General features: G+C 53.9%; 1 protein-coding gene across 3 annotated transcripts in view; it reads right to left on the bottom strand.

The window, feature by feature from the left end:
- Positions 1–8,021: 8,021 nt before the first annotated feature.
- LOC111145640 (ring finger protein 216) overlaps positions 8,022–19,256 on the bottom strand; it is a 143,133-nt gene continuing 131,898 nt past the window's right edge. For all 3 annotated transcript variants that reach the window (XM_022500688.1, XM_022500687.1, XM_022500689.1), the window contains exons 16-17: positions 11,380–11,449; positions 8,022–10,800 (exon numbers count right to left, since the gene is read on the bottom strand). In XM_022500688.1, the coding sequence (XP_022356396.1) occupies positions 10,481–10,800; positions 11,380–11,449 (390 nt within the window). In that variant the 3' untranslated portion in view covers positions 8,022–10,480. The remainder of the gene's footprint in view (positions 10,801–11,379; positions 11,450–19,256) is intronic.

Genomic DNA, 19,256 nt, shown 5'->3' with positions numbered 1-19,256 from the left:
TGCTGAGTTCCAAGTCACAGTTAATTGTGAGCCCCAAAGATCATGATTGAAGGAAAAATGTTCCATGAAATTTATAAGGAAGAAATAGAAAGGAGAGACAAGCACTCTTCCCCCCAACATGTCTGTCCCTGTCAGGGGCAGAAAAAGGCTGTGGACCAAGCAGCTTCAGACAGGCTGGAAACAGGTAGCCATGTAGCCAGAGGGCACAGGCCATCCCAGGGCCTCACCCCTGGGCCTTACCCCTAGGCCTCCCCCTTCCTGTCTGCTGGGGTTCCCACAGGTGTGGCCCTGTAGGACCCTTGTTGGGATGGGACCCCAAACCCCTGTAGGGGGACCTTGGAGCTGTCCCTCTGGTGGGAAAGGCCTCTGAGTTTCCCAAGGGTGTCTCCCTGGGACACCCCTGCCAAGTAGGTCCCCTCCCCAGCTCAGGCTCCTCCCCTGTTTATTTCTGGGGAGACCTCAGTGGAGGGCACCCCAGAGCTGGCTGGGCCTCACTTCCTCCAGGGTCAGAGCCTCCTCTTCCAGAATTGGGAGGGATGATAGGTGACTTCCAATGACCTCATACTGTAGCATAATGTAGGTGAGGCTGCAGAGGAAGCTTGACTCTCTGGGGACCATCTGTCCTCAGTTTCCCCCATTTGAGCAATGGGCAAATGGTTCCCAGGGCAAGACTGCCCAGTTGGAGGAGAACCCTGGGACAGTGAAAGAAGGGAACAGATGCTGTTTCTTCAGGCAGAAGAAGGCCTGGAGAAGCCCGCCTCCCCAAGACACGCCTGGCAGGGGAAGGGAGGGGTGGGTCTGGTAGAGCATTTGCCCTGAGGCCCAAGCCCCGTTGTGGGGACCCTGGGCTTAACCGGGAGGAGGATTGATCCTCCAGGAGGGGTGAATAATGGAGACAAAAGCTGCAAAGATGTGGGGAAAGGATCTGACCCCCAGGACGGGAGGAGGAGACCCACCTTCTAGGCACCTCCCACTGGTGTCAGACACTGATAGGTGCTCTGAGAGGGTTACTGCGTCATCATTGCTGTTAGCTTAGGAATTAAGGTAATGAAACGGGGCACCTGGGTGGCTCAGTGGGTTAAGCCTCTGCCTTCGGCTCGGGTCATGATCTTGGGGTCCTGGGATCGATCCCCACATCGGGCTCTCTGCTCAGCGGGGAGCCTGCTTCCCTCCTCCCCCTCTGCTTGCCTCTCTGCCTACTTGTGATCTGTCTCTGTCAAATAAATAAATAAAATATTAAAAAAAAAAAAGAATTAAGGTAATGAAAGCACGGAGTCTGGTGTTGGAGGATCCCAGCAACCCCCAGAGTAACACTGATGGCAGTCTTACTCTTCTGGAAAATCTTACTTTTATGTGAAAGCATTCAAATACAGCCCTTGCTAGGTGCTGGGTACTTACCCTTCATTCACTGGCTCAGTCCCTGGGATGCGCTGAATTGGGTCCCCCGGGATTCGTGTGCGGAGGTCGGAACCCCAGCACCTCTCGGTGTGATTGTGCGCAGAGACCAAGGTATTTCAGGAGGTGATTAAGATTTAAAAAGGTTGCTGAGGTGAGCCCCACTCCAATCGGACCGTGTCCTGGTAAGAAGAGGAGATTAGGAGGCAAATGTGCACAGAGGGAAGGCGGGAGGCCGCGGACAGAGGCTGGGAAGACTGCCCACCCCGTCCCCACTTTGGGACTCCCGCCTTCAGGGCTGGGAAAATACTCGATATGTTGAGGCGCCCAGCCCATGACTCCTACCACCCACATCCCAGCCCAGCAGGGGAGTGTGTCCTGCGACTCACTGCTGCAGAAACTGAGCTTCAGGAGGTTAAGTAAGTTGTTCCCAGCTTGGGGTGCAGCTGGGATTTAAATATAAACGTAACCCTTATGGGCAAGCACGTGGACACTCATCCTCGTGTGACTGGTTCCCCCAGAAACAAACAGACACTCACATTCAAGGCCAAGTGGCTTACTTGGGTGGTGACCCCAGGAAACGGGGGGAGGGGCAAGAAGGGAATGTGAGCCGGGGGTGCACAAGGCATCTGTCCTTCTGTGACCACTTATGTGACTTGGCCCTGTGTCTGCGAGGTTCACCCGTGTTGTGGTGTGGGTCGGATCTCTATTCCTTATTCTGGCTGACTCGTGTTCTGAGGGACACACGGATGTATGTGCCGCTCCCCGGACGGACACTGGATTGCTTCCAGCTTTTGGTTCTTATGAATGCTGCCGCTGAGAACACGGGTACAAATCTGAGTCCCTGTTTTCTGTTCTTTTGGGTTTACACCCCAGAGTGGCTTTGCTGCTTCTTACGATCATCCCAGTTTCGTTTTTTCAAACACCCTCCCTACCCTGTTTTGCACAGTGGCTGCACTGCTCTACGGCCCCAGCAACAGTGAGCGGGGGTTGTATTCTGCTTTTTTGCACACTCGGGATTGTGGGCTTCCATGGCCCCCTCCCTTCAGTTGTCACCTGACACATGTGTTTTCCTTACCTGCACAGGCAGACCTTGGTCCGGCTTCTCGAGGTCCACTCTGTCCTTAGCCATCCGATCTAGTCAGTGCACCAGTCATGGACACTCCCGTCCATTCTCCCTCGTTCTGAGTGGCGTATGCTGCTGAATAGAACAACAGTGGGCAGGAAGGAGACACTTTATGAGACTCTTGGGGAAATATCTGGAAGGGCAATTCTTTTTTTTTTTAAAAGATTTTATTTATTTATTTGACAAAGACACCAAGAGAGGGAACACAATCAGGGGCAGTGGAAGAGGGAGAAGCAGGCTTCCTGCTGAGCAGGGAGCATGATGCTGGGCTCCATCCCAGGACCCTGGGATCATGACCTGAGCCGAAGGCAGACACTTAACAACTGAGCCACCCAGGTGCTCAAGGAAGGGCAATTCTTAAGTCACTTGAGGTTTTGATAGATGGGGCCGGACTGCCTCCCCAAAGACCCTCCCACCCCCACCCAGCTGTGGATGAGTGTGTCTTTACGTTCTCCCCCTCCTGGATGGAATCATTCTGGAAGCTTCTTGCCAGGCTGAGGTGAGAGCGAGGGTGCTGCATAGATCAGGAGTGCAAGAGTCACTTGTGGGTGAGTCTGTGCTAATGGGGAGCACCTAAGCTGGGCGGGGCCTCTCCACCTCTTCCCCCTGCCACCTGGCATCCTTATTCCCCGGAGCACGGCTGGCAGATTTGGGGGGATGTAAATAAAAGCCGACACTTCTCCCAGGGCCCCGGATAAAGTCTCCTCCAAGAGCTAGCCGCTGGTCCCTGCAGCTACAGGTGGGCCTAGAGGGGCTCCACAGTGGCCCATGCTGTGACCGGCTGCTCCGCACCTGGCCCCAGGGCCTCCCCACAAGGTCCCCGTTTGCAGACCCCGAGTGGCCTGTCTGGCTGCTTCCTCCTCCTTCACGCCTCTGCCCTGTGGGTCCTCGGTGTCCCCAAGTTTTCAGGTCTGTCTCCTCCATGTAGGGAGGTCCCCAGTCTCTGCCAGGCTTCTACCACTCAGGCTACCCAGCCCAACCCTTCCCTTTTACAGCTGGGGAAACTGAGGCTCCAGCAAGCAGGGGACTTGCCCCCCAGGACACAGGTGGAGAAAGCAGTCGCTCACATTTTTGGATTCCAAACACAATTAAGCTGACATCTGTGTGGTTCCACAGGTCACACTGTGTCTTCGCCTCCAGTAGCTCGCTGAGTGTCCTGCAGACCCCCTTCCAACAACTATTTCCTGAGCACCCCGGGCCCCAACTGGGTGCCAGAGATGCAGAGCCGAGCAGAATGGTGCTCTCGGTGCTTTGGGGAGGCGGCCCTCTTGGACACTGTTCTCGGGAGGAGAGGCACAGAGGCCTGGGCCGTGGCTCACAGCTGGGAAACAGCATTGCGGGCAGGAACTGTGTGCCTGCACGTTCTTCAGTGTTCCTGGCCTCCAGAATGTTCCAGGCCTCCTTTCTGGCCTTGTTCCCCATCAGAGGCAAGAGAAAGGAGATGTCTGTGGGGGAGGTGGCGTCAGAGTCGCCAGAGGTCTGAGGCTGAGCAGGTGAGGGCACCCTGTGGGGAGCCATCCGGGTCGCCCACTCAGTGCCCAGGCCCAGGCCTCCCCAGAGCCCCAGCAGGTGGCCCCCCAAAGCCCATCAGGGCCTGGGGCTGCCCCTCCTGGGCCTCCAGCAGATCATGGAGACGTGTGCTGCCTGCGGAGCTGTCTTCTTTGGAGCTAGGGGCACATGTTCAACCCATGGCCACGGTAACCCTTACAACTCATGTGCTTCTCCATGTGAGTGGCCAGGAAGGGGGCCAGGCCACCTGGCTTCAGAGCCCCACTTCCTGCGCTGTGCTCTTTTAATACTGTTGCTTTGCTTCTGTTCCAGTTCGGTTTTTCTGGTTTTCTATCATGGGTATTTTTTGGTTAAGTGGCCTCAATCTGGATAGAAAGGAGGAAAGAGAGAGAGAGAGAGGGAGAACGAGACTTGAGGGAGAGAAAGGAGACACCGAGAGTCCCCTCGGACGGCTGCGGCCCTGGTCTCCTTGTGGTGACGTCCTGGGCACAGGTGTACCACCCCCAGGCCGTGAACGCTGCTCAAACTGGGAGTGGTGGTTTGTGGTCCCGTTTCTGCTTGGGAGGCAAGGGATTCCCCCGTCCGGGTGGCCCGTGGCTGGGTCTGGCCGGGAAGGATGCACGCGGATGGCTGCTGTGCCCACTTTGGGCACTGCAGGAGGGAAGCTCGGCCCAGGAGCGATGGGAGGCCAGGGCAGAGCAGCCCTTGCGGAGGCCATCTGGGGGCTGCAGTCTCAGCTGAACCCCAGCTGAGAGCAGCGGAGTGGACTGGCTGAGCCCATGAACCTGCAGCGCTGTCCGAAGCAGCATCTCCGGGCTTCCCAAGCTGCCTCTGGGGGCTGTGCTCCCCCCCTTTAAAGGTGACATTTGTTTATTTGAGAGAGGGAGAGGGAGAAGCAGGCTCCCTGCTGAGCAGGGAGACAAATGCGGGTCTCTATCCTGAGATCATGACCTGAGCTGAAGGCAGATGCTCAACCGCCTGAGTCACGCAGGTGCTCCGTGGGCTGTGGTCTTATTCAGCAGGAGATGGGAGGCCAGAGAAGCAGGGGGGAGGTGGCGCTGGAAGAGGGGAAGGACACAGGGTGCTGCTCCCAGGCACCCAGAGGAACCGGAGGGCCCGAGACAAGGTTCCGGGGAAGCTCCGAGAATGCCTGCAGGTGGGCACTGCAGCCCAGCACCAGGTTCTCCCGTGGGGGCACCAGCTCTCCCAAGCCCACAGTTTTCCTCTGCTGCCCTGGCTGCCCTCCACCTGTTCTGTCATCAGGGTGGCCCTCAGGGTCCCAGCCTGGCTCGCTGTGCCATCCCCAGGCCTTCAGGGCTGGGTCTGCCGTGGGACACCTCTTGGACAAACACACCCATCGGGATGGAAGACATGGCCTCCGCCCTTGGGCCCCAGAGCGCCCTGGCCCCCTGCTCCACCTGCTGCCCTTACCAGCGCTGAGTGGCAGCATGGTCCTCCTCTCTCTGCAAGTCCAAGAGCTGGCACCTGCGGCCAGCTCCCCTGGGTCTCTCTGGAACCCTCCCAGATGTGCTCCCGCCTGTCGGGCTCCCACCTGTAGGCATCCCTCTGCCTCCCAAACCTCCTGCCCCAGGACTCCGCCAAGGATCTGCAGTGATCCCTACACTGACGAGCTGTTGAAAATGCAGATTCCTGGGAACCACCAGCATCGCTGGCCCTGCAGCCTGCATGCGGTCCAGCCCCGGACCTGGACAAGGAGCTAGGCTGGGGCCCCAATCTCTGCCTTCCCAGCACCCGGGCCACCCCTACCATGTTCCGTGCCCAGAGGCCTCTTGTTGCCCCATGGAGTGTTGAGTCCAGCCCAGGCAGCTCCCACTGGGTGCACACACATGGCTGCGTGGCGCACGTGTGCCTGAGATTCCTGCGTGGGGCTCAGCGTAGCCCCAGATGCACCACGGACGAGGACGAGGGCAGGTGGGTTGGGGGGACTGGACCTGTGGGGTGGTGAGGGGCAGCTGCCCAGGGGATGTGCCTGGGTCTGAACCTGGGATAGCCTCTGGGAGTGGATGCCAGAGGGCAGCAGCAAGGGAACCCAACAACTCTTATCACGTGAGAGACTTCAAGCTCTTTTCTGGCTTTCTTGAATTCTCTTAGCCTGATGAAAAGGTGCTGTAATTATCCCCACTTGGCTTCAAGCAGCTGGCTTCAGTGACCTTCCCTGGGGCCCCACAGCGCTGCACCTGCAGGAGCCACAGGATGGCCTCGGGCCCAGTGCACCACCCCCACTTAGGGAAGAGGCAGGTCCCAGTGATCCTGGTGACCCTGGCGACAGCCTGTGCTGGCTCCATGCCCCTCTAGTGAGGGTCTTAACTGGCATCGTCTAGGGCAAAGTCAAGCTGCTGATCAGTTCTGGGCTGTCTTTGCCAAGGCGTACTGATGAAGGGGGAAGAAGCAAGGAGAGGAGTCACTTCCGACTAAATCCTGGGAGGGAAGACCCACAGTTGGGGCTTTGGGTGGGGCTGTGTACCCCTAGGGGTCATGAGAACAAAGAACAACTGGCAGGACAGGGGCAGCTGTGGGCCGGTATGTAGAAGGTGATTAAGAAGTCCAAACAGAAAGCTTACAAGCCTGCGGCAAGAAGGCTCTAGAAGGAGGAGCTAATTAAAAATCATATTTTGGAAGAAATTGCTCATACCTTGCTAAAGCTCATGATAGGGTACAAACCTGCGTGTCTGGTTTACTGGTTGGGGAGACATTATATATACCACAGAGCAGGAAAACCTGGAAGGAAATGCATCAAAAAAATATTATCAGTAGGGGCACCTGGGTGGCTCAGTGGGTTAAGCATTCAACTCTTGACTTCAGCTCAGGTCATGATCTCAGGGTCATGAGATCGAGCCCTGCGTCGGGCTCTGCAATCAATGGGGTCTGCTTGAGATTGTCTCTCTGTCCCCTCCCCACTCCCCCGTGCTAATAAACAAATCTTAAAAAAAGTATATATTATCAGTAGTTACCTTTGGGTAACAAAGCACTTTTGAACTGATGCTTTTCTGTATTTTCAAATTTTCTGTTTTAAAACATGTATAATTGGCCAATGTGTACACGTATACATCACTTTAAGGATGGAAAAGTGAGTTTGGGCAGGACAATTACAAAGGCACCTGACTTAAACAGCAGTTCCCTCTAAAGGAAAATGTGTCCATTCTAGTGTCCCCATGAGGTCGGATTCCAGGAGACGATTCTTAGGACAGCCGAGGGACCGAGGGACTGTGGTGACAAAGATATGCCAGCAAAAGGTGAGGACACAGCCCAGGGCAGGTGGGTTGACACTGTTTGGTCAAGGAAATCTGGCGAGGAATCTTGCAAAAGCCATAGAAATACACACCCCTGTCCCTTTTATGCACAACTCTGCTCCTGGAAAATACATCCTTTGAAACATCCAAGAGGGTTAAACAACCAAGAGGGTGGCAGAAAGTGCGAAGCCCCCAGATTTTCCATCAGGATGGCACAAAGAGAACCAATCAGACCCAGAGGGCACTCCGAGATTGCAAAGGGAGAAAAATAAGTCCCGTTTTGAAAAGTGTAGAATCACGTTTTCTGGAAGGGGATTCTGTGCCAAAGAACAACAACAAAAAGCCACCCAAGCAGGGTTGGCATGAGACATCACCGGATCTTCCTTCAGGGGAAGGGAGATGGGGGTCTCACTTCTCCCCGCAGCTCTCCAGCGGCAGCTGACATCCGGTCCTGGGGAGTGGAGGCTTCATAGGCCCAATCACTCCCTAGGAATCTGCCGCCTGTGTGTGCAGCCCCTGTAACTTCGTGGGGGTGGCAGAGCCTGCCTGGTTGTGCCGTGTGGACAGATGAAACCAGAGGGAGTGTAGTGCACAAACATTTATTTACAAAAAGTCCAAGTTACATATGATACAGGCTTTTTACACACAGTAGTTTAAACAGAATTATTTTGATGTATTTTTACTACCAGAAGGTACAGAAAAAAAATTTAATAAACTAATCATTTTTGCTATTTTTATACAAAGTGACAGGTCATGCACACTTTTTTTTTTAAGTTTTAAAATCTTTTGCTAAGTGCAAATACTAGATTCCTCTCTTCAGTTTAAGGCAAGTAGAGTGGGACTGTCGCTGGGCAGTCTCTGGCTTGGGGGAGCAAACACTGTGGCCCAGAGAGGGAAAGGTGCCAGGCTGCCTCTGGGATTCCTGCCTTGTCCCTGTGACTGGCTAGTCTCTGTGGGTCTCCTGTCATCACACCTTGCAGCCATTTGCTGGCTGGTCAGAGTACTAAGGTCCCCTCTCCCCTGAACTCTCACTAGTGCAGGCTATTTCTCAAGAAGCCTGGGGTCCTCTGGAACACAGGCACCTGGATAGTCACTTCACAGACAGGTGGGGGACGTCATGCTAGCATCAAACTTGTGGCAACGACCTTCCCCCAAACAGCAACTGTGCTGCTGCAGGCCTGGGACCTGCCCCACAGTCCAGGTCGAGGGGGATCATCAGAAACTGGGCACCCGTGGTTCCCTAGCAGCTGTTTGTGGCTACAAACAGCCCGAATTCATCTCAAAGGACAAGTCTTCAGTTTGGCCTTGGGGGGAAGCAATCATTCTTGCCTCTTCCTGTGCCAGGGGGCCTTCACATGCCGCCCACCTGGGGTGTGTCCCTTCAGCTGCCCAAAGCACCTCATGAAGCCCTGTGCCCTGGCTGGTTTCCTCCTTGGATCAACTGTGCCAGGGGGCCCAGGAGGTTTTGGTGTGTCTACTTGGTGGGATGTCCACTAGAAGCTCAACTGCTCTGAGACCCCTGCTGCCTTGGGGATGCACAGGGACCATGCTATAAAGGTACTCAGACCTGTCACCGTGCTCCATAGGGCACCCCCGGGCTCTCCCAAGGGACTGCCACAGGCTCCCAGCCATGCAGGCCCCTCCTGGTTTTCTGCCCCACATGCAGAGGACTCTGCAAAGTCCTCCCTGGAGGAAAAGCAGGACAAAGAACAGGCAACTTAGCAGATTTCCGCCCATTTTAATCCTCGAAATACACGAGAAATAGATGGCAGTGGGTGCCTATGCACAAGAATGCATGGTCCTGGGGCACGGCCTGTAGGCTCATCCCACTGCGGTCTGTGCACAGGTGCTGGGAACTTCCGGGAACCCCACAGCCATCAGAGATACAGCAGCAGTGACAGAGGCCAACACTGGGTCAGGCAGGGTCGCTCCTGCAGAGGCCTCTGCTCTGTACAGCGGAGGCTAGTGATGGGGCAGAGCCTCAGGTGGGCTGGGGCTGAACGGGCAAAGGTGAGTGGGAAGGGGCAGGGACTCCCATGCCGACTCAGAGCTAGACTCACCTGGCCTTGGGCAAGGGCAGCTCCATGAGCGGATGCTGGGTGTAGTCTGGGTCTTCCTGTCCCCCTGTGGAAACCCACTGCTACCACCAAACCTCCGGGGAGAAGCTGCTCATTACCAGTAACTGGGCTGCCTGGGAAAGCCACCAAGCCTGTCACAGGCGCCTCAAAAGGACCTTTTGTTTGGCAAGATTCAGGACCATCCAGCCCTCACTGGCCGCCTGGCATGGGAAAACAGATTTGACTTTCCAGAGACTGAACGAGAGAAACTCTAGCAGGCCACAGAAAACCCAGTAAGTTCAAAGTGAGTAAATGGCAAATATTTCTTTAAACTACAAAACAGAACTGATAGCATGAGATGGCTCTCTGTGGTCTCATCGGAGTGGGCCAAGGACAAGAGAGACCAGAATAGTCATGGTGGTGGCGGCCTGGGGTTCTGGATTTGAGAGATAAAGTCTGCAGCCTCCCCATCCTGAGCGGTGCTCCCAGGCCTGGGGACATGGCTCTGCCACCGCCTCACTGGGACCAACTGGCTTGAAGCAGCAGGGTGTACTCATTCTGGATGGGCTGCAGTACTGGGGTGGGGGCAGGGGGAGAGCCCAGCCTTCACAACATGGTTCAGACAGCTCAGCTCTCTCCAAACTCCAGACTCCCTCCAACTGAGACTTCAGCTTTATCAAGAATCAGACTGTACTGCAGTAAGGAAGGCCTACGTGGTTAACTGAGAGACTTCTGAGGTCTGCCAGGGGGAGGGGACGGACCCAAACACTTCCCTCATCTCTGTCTGCAGGGACAGGACTGACAGAGCAGAGACGAGCTACCTTGTGGTGAGGGTCCCTGCACTGTGGCCTGGACAGTGGAACTCTCTAAGGAGGCCCTACTCTCTGGTCCAGCAAGTGCCAGACCGATCCTTTTACAGGCACCTGAGGGCACTGGCCTGCCGGCCGCTCTTCAAGGGACAATAGCCCTTCCCAGGAAGGAGCAGGAAAAAAGCCAGCCTATCCTTTTGAGAGCCAAGTGCATGATCCCTACTCTGAAGGCATGGCCTTGGGGGCGAGGCGGGGAATCTACAGAACCCTGGCCCTGCACAGGCTGGGCTGCTCAGTGGCGGGGCTCCAGGGAGGACGCAGGACACAGAGCTGTCAGAAGCGATGCCGTGGCTGCGGGCCGAAGTGCATAGGCAGGTTGTGCTCCAGTGGCACGTGGACGGGAGCGAAGTCATAGTTGACACGCACATTGGGCAGAGGGGGCACGTAGGGCGCTGGGACTGGGCCCATGTTGAGAGGGAAGTTGTTGAACATGGGCCGGACGGGCGGCAGGGGGAAGGGCGGGTGCACGAAGGCATAGGGGGGGATCTGCGGCTGGTGCAGGTTCTGCGGGACAGGCCTCGGCAGGGCTTCGATCCTCTGGACTTTCTCTGGAGGCTTCTCCAAGGGGGGCCCGATGCGTTTGAAGGTGTTCTCTGAACAGGAGATGGGATTTAGTAGAGAAAACAAAACCAACTGTGCTTGCATGTGGGCTGGGACCAGGGCTGCATATCCTGCTCAGTCCCACCTGGCCCTAGCGGAGAGCCCACAGCATGAGGGCAGGCCAGGACTGTCTGACCTTCAGCATCATTCTTACCTATGGACACAGAAGGGGTGGCCGGGCCAAATAAGGCTGATTAACGCGTGTATGCGCACCAACCCCCCTCAGCTGTCCGACCAAGCATTAGCTCAGTGATCACCCTGGAAAGTGGTGGATTCCATGACTTTCCTTCAGAGCCAGGGCCTAGGGACTCCCAGAAACTCCACTTCATTCTTTTGTGACTTCAGAGAGGCAAGGGTGGTGTCTACCCCCTAAACTCAAACTCATCCCCTGGGACCTCCTGACCATGAGGGGGATGCTGAAACACTCCTACGCTTTCACAGCCTCTCCCATGGGAAGCAGGATGGATGCCTGGGTGGTCCCCGGCTGGGCAGAGGGCCAGCCATGAAGCCTGCCCCCCCACCCCACACATGGAGAGCACCGGGCATGGGGCCCGCGCCGGGGGAGCACTTGCCTCCATTCTTTCTCTTCTGCTCCTCTTCAGCCTCCTTCTGGATCTCCTCAATCAGCTTCTCATCGTCCTCCTAGAGGAAAAGCAACAAGATGGTGAGCTTGCCCCAAGCAGTTCCATGCCATGCTGGGACCCCACTGGGAGCCCGGGGACGCCAGAGAGCTGCTAGTCAGCAGACGACTCACTTCCAGACCCAGAAAGTAGATTCCTTGCTTCATCACTGGGTGAGGCTCCCATGAGGAAGCCCACCTGAAAGGCCGTGGCTGAGGAGTGGGACTGTGCACGGTGGTGGCCACCTTGGGGAGGGGCGAGAGCCTGCTTTGTTCGTTCAGCTGCAAAGTTAGCAGAGAGAGAATCTTCTGCAGCTCGGGGTGGGAAGACTGATAACCCAAGGGTCTGGGGCGGGCAGGGCCGGAGGAGTTTCAGATCTAGAGTCTACCAACAAGGAGCTCCACACCCTTTTGTGCAAAGCCCAACAGAATCTTACTGATTCTGTGACCTCAAGAAGGACAAAGGTCTACTCGGGCCAGCTGAGCCCTGAAGCTGGCCTTTAGCTTCTAGGTAACTGGCAGGCTACAGAAGGAGTGGTGTCCTGACAGTCAAATGGTGGCTGGGGCAGGGACCCGCATGTGGGAGGAAGGGCGCAGCAGTTTAAGAGTGAGCTGAACGGAGTGGAACATCACCAACTGCGTGGACTTGAACTGAACAACCGACAGGCTCGTTTCCTGGGGTCTTCCAGCTGCTTCTCCGTGAGTTAGGAGCAGTCACACTGGGAGGAAGTGTGAGGAGGGCACTGGTGCACAGTACGGGGGCCAGAGGGCAGAGCCAGTCCCCACACTCGAGGAGGTGTTTCCTAGACAAGGCATTGGAGCTTCCCCCCATGGCCAGGTGTGTCCTGGCTTGGAGCGGTTTCAGTGACAGCTCGATTTTTCACACTGACCTGAGGCTCTGACCAACTGATGGCACCCAGCAAACTTGGGAGATGTGAATGGAGGACCCCTGAAAAGAGCATCTGAGCTGGAGAGAGCACCCTCCCTGGACAGCGGAGGGCATGGGGGTCCCACCTGTGCGATGGGCAGTGGGGACGTTTACTTAACGTGTTATTAAGGGCGCTGCCAAGACAGCGGCCAGGGACTTCACCACACAGTTCCGAACCTCAAGGACTCGAGAGTCGGGAGCAGCCTTCAAATCAGCGTGTATTGGACACCTGCTAGTGCCAGACACTGTTCTAAGTTTGCTGGTTAGACTTCTGATTGACAAGAAGACTAAAAGTCCCACTGATGGAATGAGTAAATAGTTACGTAATATTCCCTTTGGTAGATAAAAAAATCTTAGAACAGGGGCGCCTGGGTGGCTCAGTGGGTTAAGCCTCTGCCTTCGGCTCAGTTCATGATCTCAGGGTCCTGGGATTGAGCCCCATGTCGGGCTCCCTGCTTGGCGGGGATCCTGCTTCTCTCTCTCTGCATGCCTCTCTGCCTGCTTGTGATCTCTGTCTGTTAAACAAATAAATAAAATCTTAAAAAAAAAAAAAAAATTGTAGGACAGAATTGCTGGGGGCCGGAGGCTCTGTGGGCAATAGCAGAGGCCCTGTTAAATTCACGGACATTTTCCCACCCTCAGGTGCTGAACGACAGACTGAACTCCGTTGTCTCTAGATTCCACATTCTTTCTGACATTTGGAAATTCTTTTTTTTTTTTTTTTTTTGATTTTTTTTTTTTATTTGACAGACAGAGATCACAAGTAGGCAGAGAGGCAGGCAGAGAGAGGAAGGGAAGCAGGTTCCCTGCTGAGCAGAGAGCCCGATGCGGGGCTCCATCCCAGGACCCTGGAATCATGACCTGAGCCGAAAGCAGAGGCTTTAACCCACTGAGCCACCCAGGTGCCCCGACATTTGGAAATTCTTAACACACGAATCTTTCTCAGCCTCACCTTGCCAGGTGTTCTGAGCAAGGCAGGAGGAAGAGGAGAGAACTGCCAGGTGCCGAAAGAAACCCTCGGGGGCACCATGTCTGTCTCTCAGGTTAACATATGCCAAATTCTCCATTAAAAACCCCAAGGCCCGGTCGTCCAGTCTCTCTGTGAACACTCCAAACGAGGGAATGGAGTCCTCTACAACGGAACCACTAAGCCAACTGATGCAAAGGGCTCTGAGAACTCAGTACGGGTTGGTGGGCACAGTCTGAAGGTCTCTGTCTGTAGAGATACATTCTATCAATTATCTAGAGGAGGAGGAGCTGACAAACCTCTTCACTTTGGTGCCAGTGGACGGTCCAGGACAAAAAGATTTTTAATGGGGGCAGGGGGAGTGACCCAGAGAACTGTCAGGTGGGAGAGCAGGGGCTCTGTGGTATCTCCCACTAAGCGAGTTAAAACATCCATCTTGATACCTCATCTGTAAAATGGGCTGTTGTAAGGATGGAATGAGCTCAAGTAGGTAAAGGACTTGGCACAGATCACTCACTATTAAAGGCAGGAAGTTCATGGAAAACAGCAGAAATAAAGATTTTAGAAAGACTAGAAGCTTCGGGACCCCTGGGTGGCTCAGTGGGTTAAAGCCTCTGTCTTCGGCTCAGGCCATGGTCCCAGGGTCCTGGGATAGAGCCCCGCATCGGGATCTCTGCTCAGCAGGGAGCCTGCTTCCTCCTCTCTCTGACTGCCTCTCTGCCTACTTGTAATCTCTGTCTGTCAAATAAATAAATAAAATCTTAAAAAAAAAAAAAAAGACTAGAAGCTTCAAGAAAGAGTGGAGAGACTGGGAGATGTCCCAACACTTGCCTCTGTGGCTTCTTCATGGGGCAGGTGCCTGGCTTCCTCTGTTAATTAGGGCCACTGAGTAAACCGTCAGTTGCAGCTAGAATAAGGGTCAGATGGTTCAGATTTCAACTTCCTCTGACTGGTTGGAGTCACAGGACACTATTTAGAAACTAACAATGAAAACACTTTTTAATATATGTATTTTTAAGTTACATTTTTAGCTAAATGTGTTCGACTCTAAGGTGAAGATTTCTTATTTCATCCAGGGCAGGGGTTCCTTCCCAAGCAATTTCTCTTAAGCATTTAAAGCTCCTCAAGTCAAGAGTGAAATTTTATACATACTTTACCATAACTAAAAAAGGTAACGTTAACAAAAAGAGTGAATGTGGCAAGCTTTAGAGTTACTTTGAGATAAAACACGAAGACTGGTCCCTTTGGGTTTGGGCTGAGGGACGGATGGGCTCCGAGGCCTTTCTGAAGGTGTGTTCCCTCAGGAAACATTCTAGGAGCCCCAAGTGTCACCGTTCATGGTGAACGAGGACACTTGCAAAAAAGGCTTGCCACTCACAATCTAGGACACACCTAGGCTGCTGGAAGCAGGGAACAATAGGAGGAAAGCAGATGAGAGAGCCGGGTGCAGTGGCCAGGTCGCCGAAGTACCTGACCTCCAGCACCCCCGGAAGGGGCTGAGTCACCCACAGGAAATCCAGGCAAGCTGGGGCGACTGGCCGTGGCAAGTCTTATCTTCAAGCAGCACTGGCTTCCTAATGGACAGACAGCTGGCGCGGTGGGAAGAACTCCCGTTCTGGGGCTCCAGAGAGCTGGGCTTGAGGACCCTGTTACGCTCCACAACCTGACCTGGAGCCCATTCACAGCAGCTTTACATGAGAAGCAGATGATCTCCCTTTTACAAAGTGCCAGGCTCAGCGACAGCAAGAACGGAAGCTAATGTTTGCTGAGGGCTTACTATGTGCCAGCTCCTGCTGTAAGCACTTCACAGAGACTGAATCTTCCTAACAGCTCCACGAGTTAGACCCTATTAGCTAATTCCCATATTACAGATGTGGAAACGGAAGCACAGTGAGGTTTAAACCCAGGCCTTCCACTCTGGAGGCTGGAGCTCTTAACCACATAAACCCCAGGTTTCTGAACTGGAGCTTCTGCAGCAGGGACTGCAAGGCCCCTGGAACTCTGCCCACCCTGCCCTGAACACCATCAGAGGCCCTGCCTTGTTCTAGAATGAGTTCATCTTATCCTCCTTGAAATACAAGAGGGTTCCTTCTCTCTGGGATGGGCAGAACTCCGAAATCTCCTTTCTCCACTAAATACAAGAGAATAGGGCAAAACAAAACGCCTCCATTCAAGAGGATGAACAGCCAACACAGCAGAGAAGAGGGTCACTTCCCTGGAAATTTTTAAGGAATTCTTTTCTTGGTCAGCTCACCCAGAAATGCACATATCATCCCTTAAAAAAGATCCATTCGTCAGTGTCTGACTGGCTTCCCCTGGCACCAGGCCTTTGAGACAAAGCCAGCAGATCCCTCTTACCACCTCCTGTCTTCTCACCCAGACGGAGCCAGGAGCTCCAGGGCCCACAAACCTCACCTCTGAGCCAGAAAGCCAAGGTGCAGGCCAGGGTCTACCACTGAGGCCCAAAAGGACTTACTGGCTCACAGTGGTAGGGTCTCCTGTTGCCTCTGACTGGGCTGCTGTTCTTAGTCCCTCTCCAGAGTGGGAACACACACTTCTACATTTCCCTGCCTGACATGCTTTCTCGTGAGGCTACCAACTTACTTGCATATCACAGTGTTCCACAGAATTTTCTCTTTCTGCAACAAAGGACCAGTGTTTTTGATTCTCATATACATTAAATCAATTTTGGGAGAAAAAGTTTAACAACACCCAAATAAAAAAGTGACCAGTAATTTCTTTCCAGAGAGAACTCCTGGGAACATTCTGGCCCACTTCCCACTGCCTGTGCTTGTATCCCTGCCTCACTCAGAAACCCCACCCCCCACCCCGAGGTTCTCTTCTGGAAGGCTGTGCTCTGCACACTCAGGTCCCACCTCCCTGTGTCTTGCTCTAGTTCACACCCTAAGTGTCTCTCCCATCCATGGAGGGGGGGTGACAGATTCTACCTGCGAGGAAACAGGCTCTGAGATGCAGTTACATGCTTAAGATGACGGAGTTGTGAGAAGTGCTATTGGGACCAGCACAGAGCCTGCCGCTCCTTCTGGGCTCGCGTCACCCAGGGTGCCTGGGCAGTTAGCGCCCCTCTACCTACTCTGCCCTCTACAGGGTTGGAGGCCAAAATGGACCCTCTTGAGACTCAAGCTCCCCGTCAGCCTCTGCCCACGTGGGCTGGCTGGGAACCACAGGAGGAAGAGACGGTTCTGTCAGTAGTCACCACACTGGGCACCCCAACAGGCCTTAGTGAATGGACACAAGGGTGATACGTCCTCCTGTACTCCACCTGGCTTTTGGCATGTGATTTAAGATGGATCCAGTAGGCCTGGATAACTTCCATTCTCTGTATGCTTCCTTGCCCCTTCTAATCTTGGTGAAAATTTCCACACGGATCCATGGAATGTGCATATAAGCAAGGCTAGGCTGAAAGAGGAGGGAGCAGACACCAGTTGGCGGTCAGAATGTCCCAGGACAGTGGGTCTCAAAAGACTGAGTATAATGGGGGCACCAGAGTGGCTCAGGTCATGATGCCAGGGTCCTGGGATCGAGCCCCACGTTGGGCTCCCTGCCCAACAGGAAACCTGCTTCTCCCTCTCCCTTTACCCCTTCTTCCTGCTTGGGCTGTCAAATAAATAAGTAAAATCTTAAAAAAAAAAAAGACTGAGTATAACGAAAAACCAGGCTAGAGTGCAAGAGAACCACCTAAGCACTTTTTATCACTACCCATGGCCACTCTGGGCAGGGAGCCCACAGACCACAACCAGATGCAACAAGGACTGTGAAGGGAATGAGTACAGCACCCATGGTGGGCCAGTGCACCCCAAATGCAGTGCTGAGGATAAAGGAATACAGCAGAATGGGGCGTGGAGTCTCACTGCCCCCAGGATCTGGAAGAATACTTTAAAGGAAGAAATGAGTGGGTTGCATCTTAACAGGAAGAAGGTTTTATTTCCTCTCCCTGAATTCCTTTGAGCTCAGCAGGACACAAAGTGTTGGCCTGACTCGAAGGACTTGGACACGCCTGCTTCACATGGAGGCAGCAGGGAGCACGGCGAGGGCATGAGGCTGATGGCAGGGGCCGGGCTTCTCCAAAACACAGACTCAGCACGGCAGTCGCTGGCAGGAAGTGAGGTAGAGTTCGCCAGAGAGATTTAAATTAAGAAAAAGCAGCCCAAACCTGGACTCTGTAACCCGCCCTGCAATAAGGAAGCTTTGCAGCTCCGCCTGAGCAGCAGGGTCTGGACAGGAGGAAACGGAGAAGCTGCGAATGGTTTGAGAAAGAGGAGGTTTCTGCCAATCAGACATTGACAGTGATCGCCACCACAGGCTGAAGGGCCCTAAAATAGATGTGTGAACACTTGGCCCCAGGCTGCTCTTGCCAAAGCTTTGAAAAGTCCCTTTGAGCCATTTTCTTCATTTCTGATCATCATGGCTGGCGGCTGGCTAGCCTGCTGTTCAGCCTCCTTCGACTACGGAGGAAGGATGGGTGACTTTTCTTCTTCATTTAACTTTCCTCCCCTTAAAAAGGTGACTGGGAATTCCAAGTCAACTGCTGCTTCCCCTCCTGTGATTTTGGGGGTGGGGTTGGGGCTGGGATCCAGGTCATGTGTGGCCACAGATGTTGTTAATAAACTTGCAATGATTTCATAAAAGGCTTCCAAAGAACTGAGGATTTAGTTTCAAATTATTCCCAGATCGGCTGCAGATCGCCGAGCAACACCAGACCCTAACCCCCAGCTCCAGCTGTCCCCCTGCAACAGGAAATTGGGGGGGAGGAGGGTGAGGCGCAGCCCAAAGTGGCACATGCTGTGCAGCTGGGGTCTGGAATGGCCCGGGGCGGGGGTGGGGGGTGCTGGACGAGGTGCTGGAGAGGCGCAAGGACAGCAAGGACAGCAGGCTCTCAGGTCACAGAGACCCAGCACTTAAATGCTTTTCCATCTAGAGCTCCCCCATGGGGACCTGGAGGCAGCATGGAATGTGGCCATCTTTGGACTCCCGTCAGGGTCAAGTACTCAGCCTGGGGCCTTCTGGCATTTGCTGAAGATGACACATATTTACATGCTGCCACCCTCCTTGGTAAAGTCCTCAGTGATACCTAAACCCGATCAAGCACACTGTCAAGCTTTGGAGATGCCAGGCCCCCCTTCTACCATCGACAGCTTGCTCAATGGGGAAAGGGTCCAGCGATGGTCCCACCCCGCTATGGAGGCCCAGCTGGTTCCCTGGGCTCCGGACCCCCATGGGCGCCTACTTGGTGAGCTGCCAAATTTGTGACCTGTCACTCCAGAGCATGGAGACTTCTGGAGTAAAGGGAGCTGACATCTGGTCCAAGACCTGGGCTTGCATCCCACTTTTACCAAGTGACCTGAATCTCATTTTCCTCATCTGTGGACTGGGAAGCGGTCATAAGTGACCCGAAATAAGATGCTGAGGCAGGGGACTCAGATTACCATCTTTGTTTCTTTTGTAGAAGGTACATTTAAAATGGTACGGAAAGAGAGGTTGCCTGACTGGCTCAGTCGGTACAGCATGTGACTCCTGATCTCAGGGTCAGGAGTTCAAGCCTCACATGGGGTACAGAACTTATTACTATTATTATTTTTTAAGATTTTATATATTTGAGAGAGAGAGAGAGAGAGAGAGAGAGAGAGAAAAGAGAGAAAAGTAGGTTCCCTGCTCAGCAGGACTTAATCTCAGGACCCTGGGATCATGACCTAAGCCAAAGGCAGAAGCTTCACTGATTGAGCCACCCACATGCTCCAGCATAGAGCTGACTTTAAAAAAAAAGAAAAAAAGAAAAAAAAGAAAAAAAAAAAAGAAAAAAAAAAAAAAAAAAAAAGACAAGACAAAAAAAAAAAAAAGGAAGCAATGTTGAAGCCAAAATCTAGTTAATGACTTCACCTTTGGTCTACCTTTCCCATGGGCCTTCTGCCTCTCC

This window comes from Enhydra lutris, unplaced genomic scaffold (assembly GCF_002288905.1).
Source record: "Enhydra lutris kenyoni isolate GAN:26980312 unplaced genomic scaffold, ASM228890v2 scaffoldscaffold13, whole genome shotgun sequence".
Classification (NCBI taxonomy): Eukaryota; Metazoa; Chordata; class Mammalia; order Carnivora; family Mustelidae; genus Enhydra; species Enhydra lutris.
Note: the sequence above shows the minus strand (reverse complement) of the source record. Positions and strands in the feature narration are given on the sequence as shown.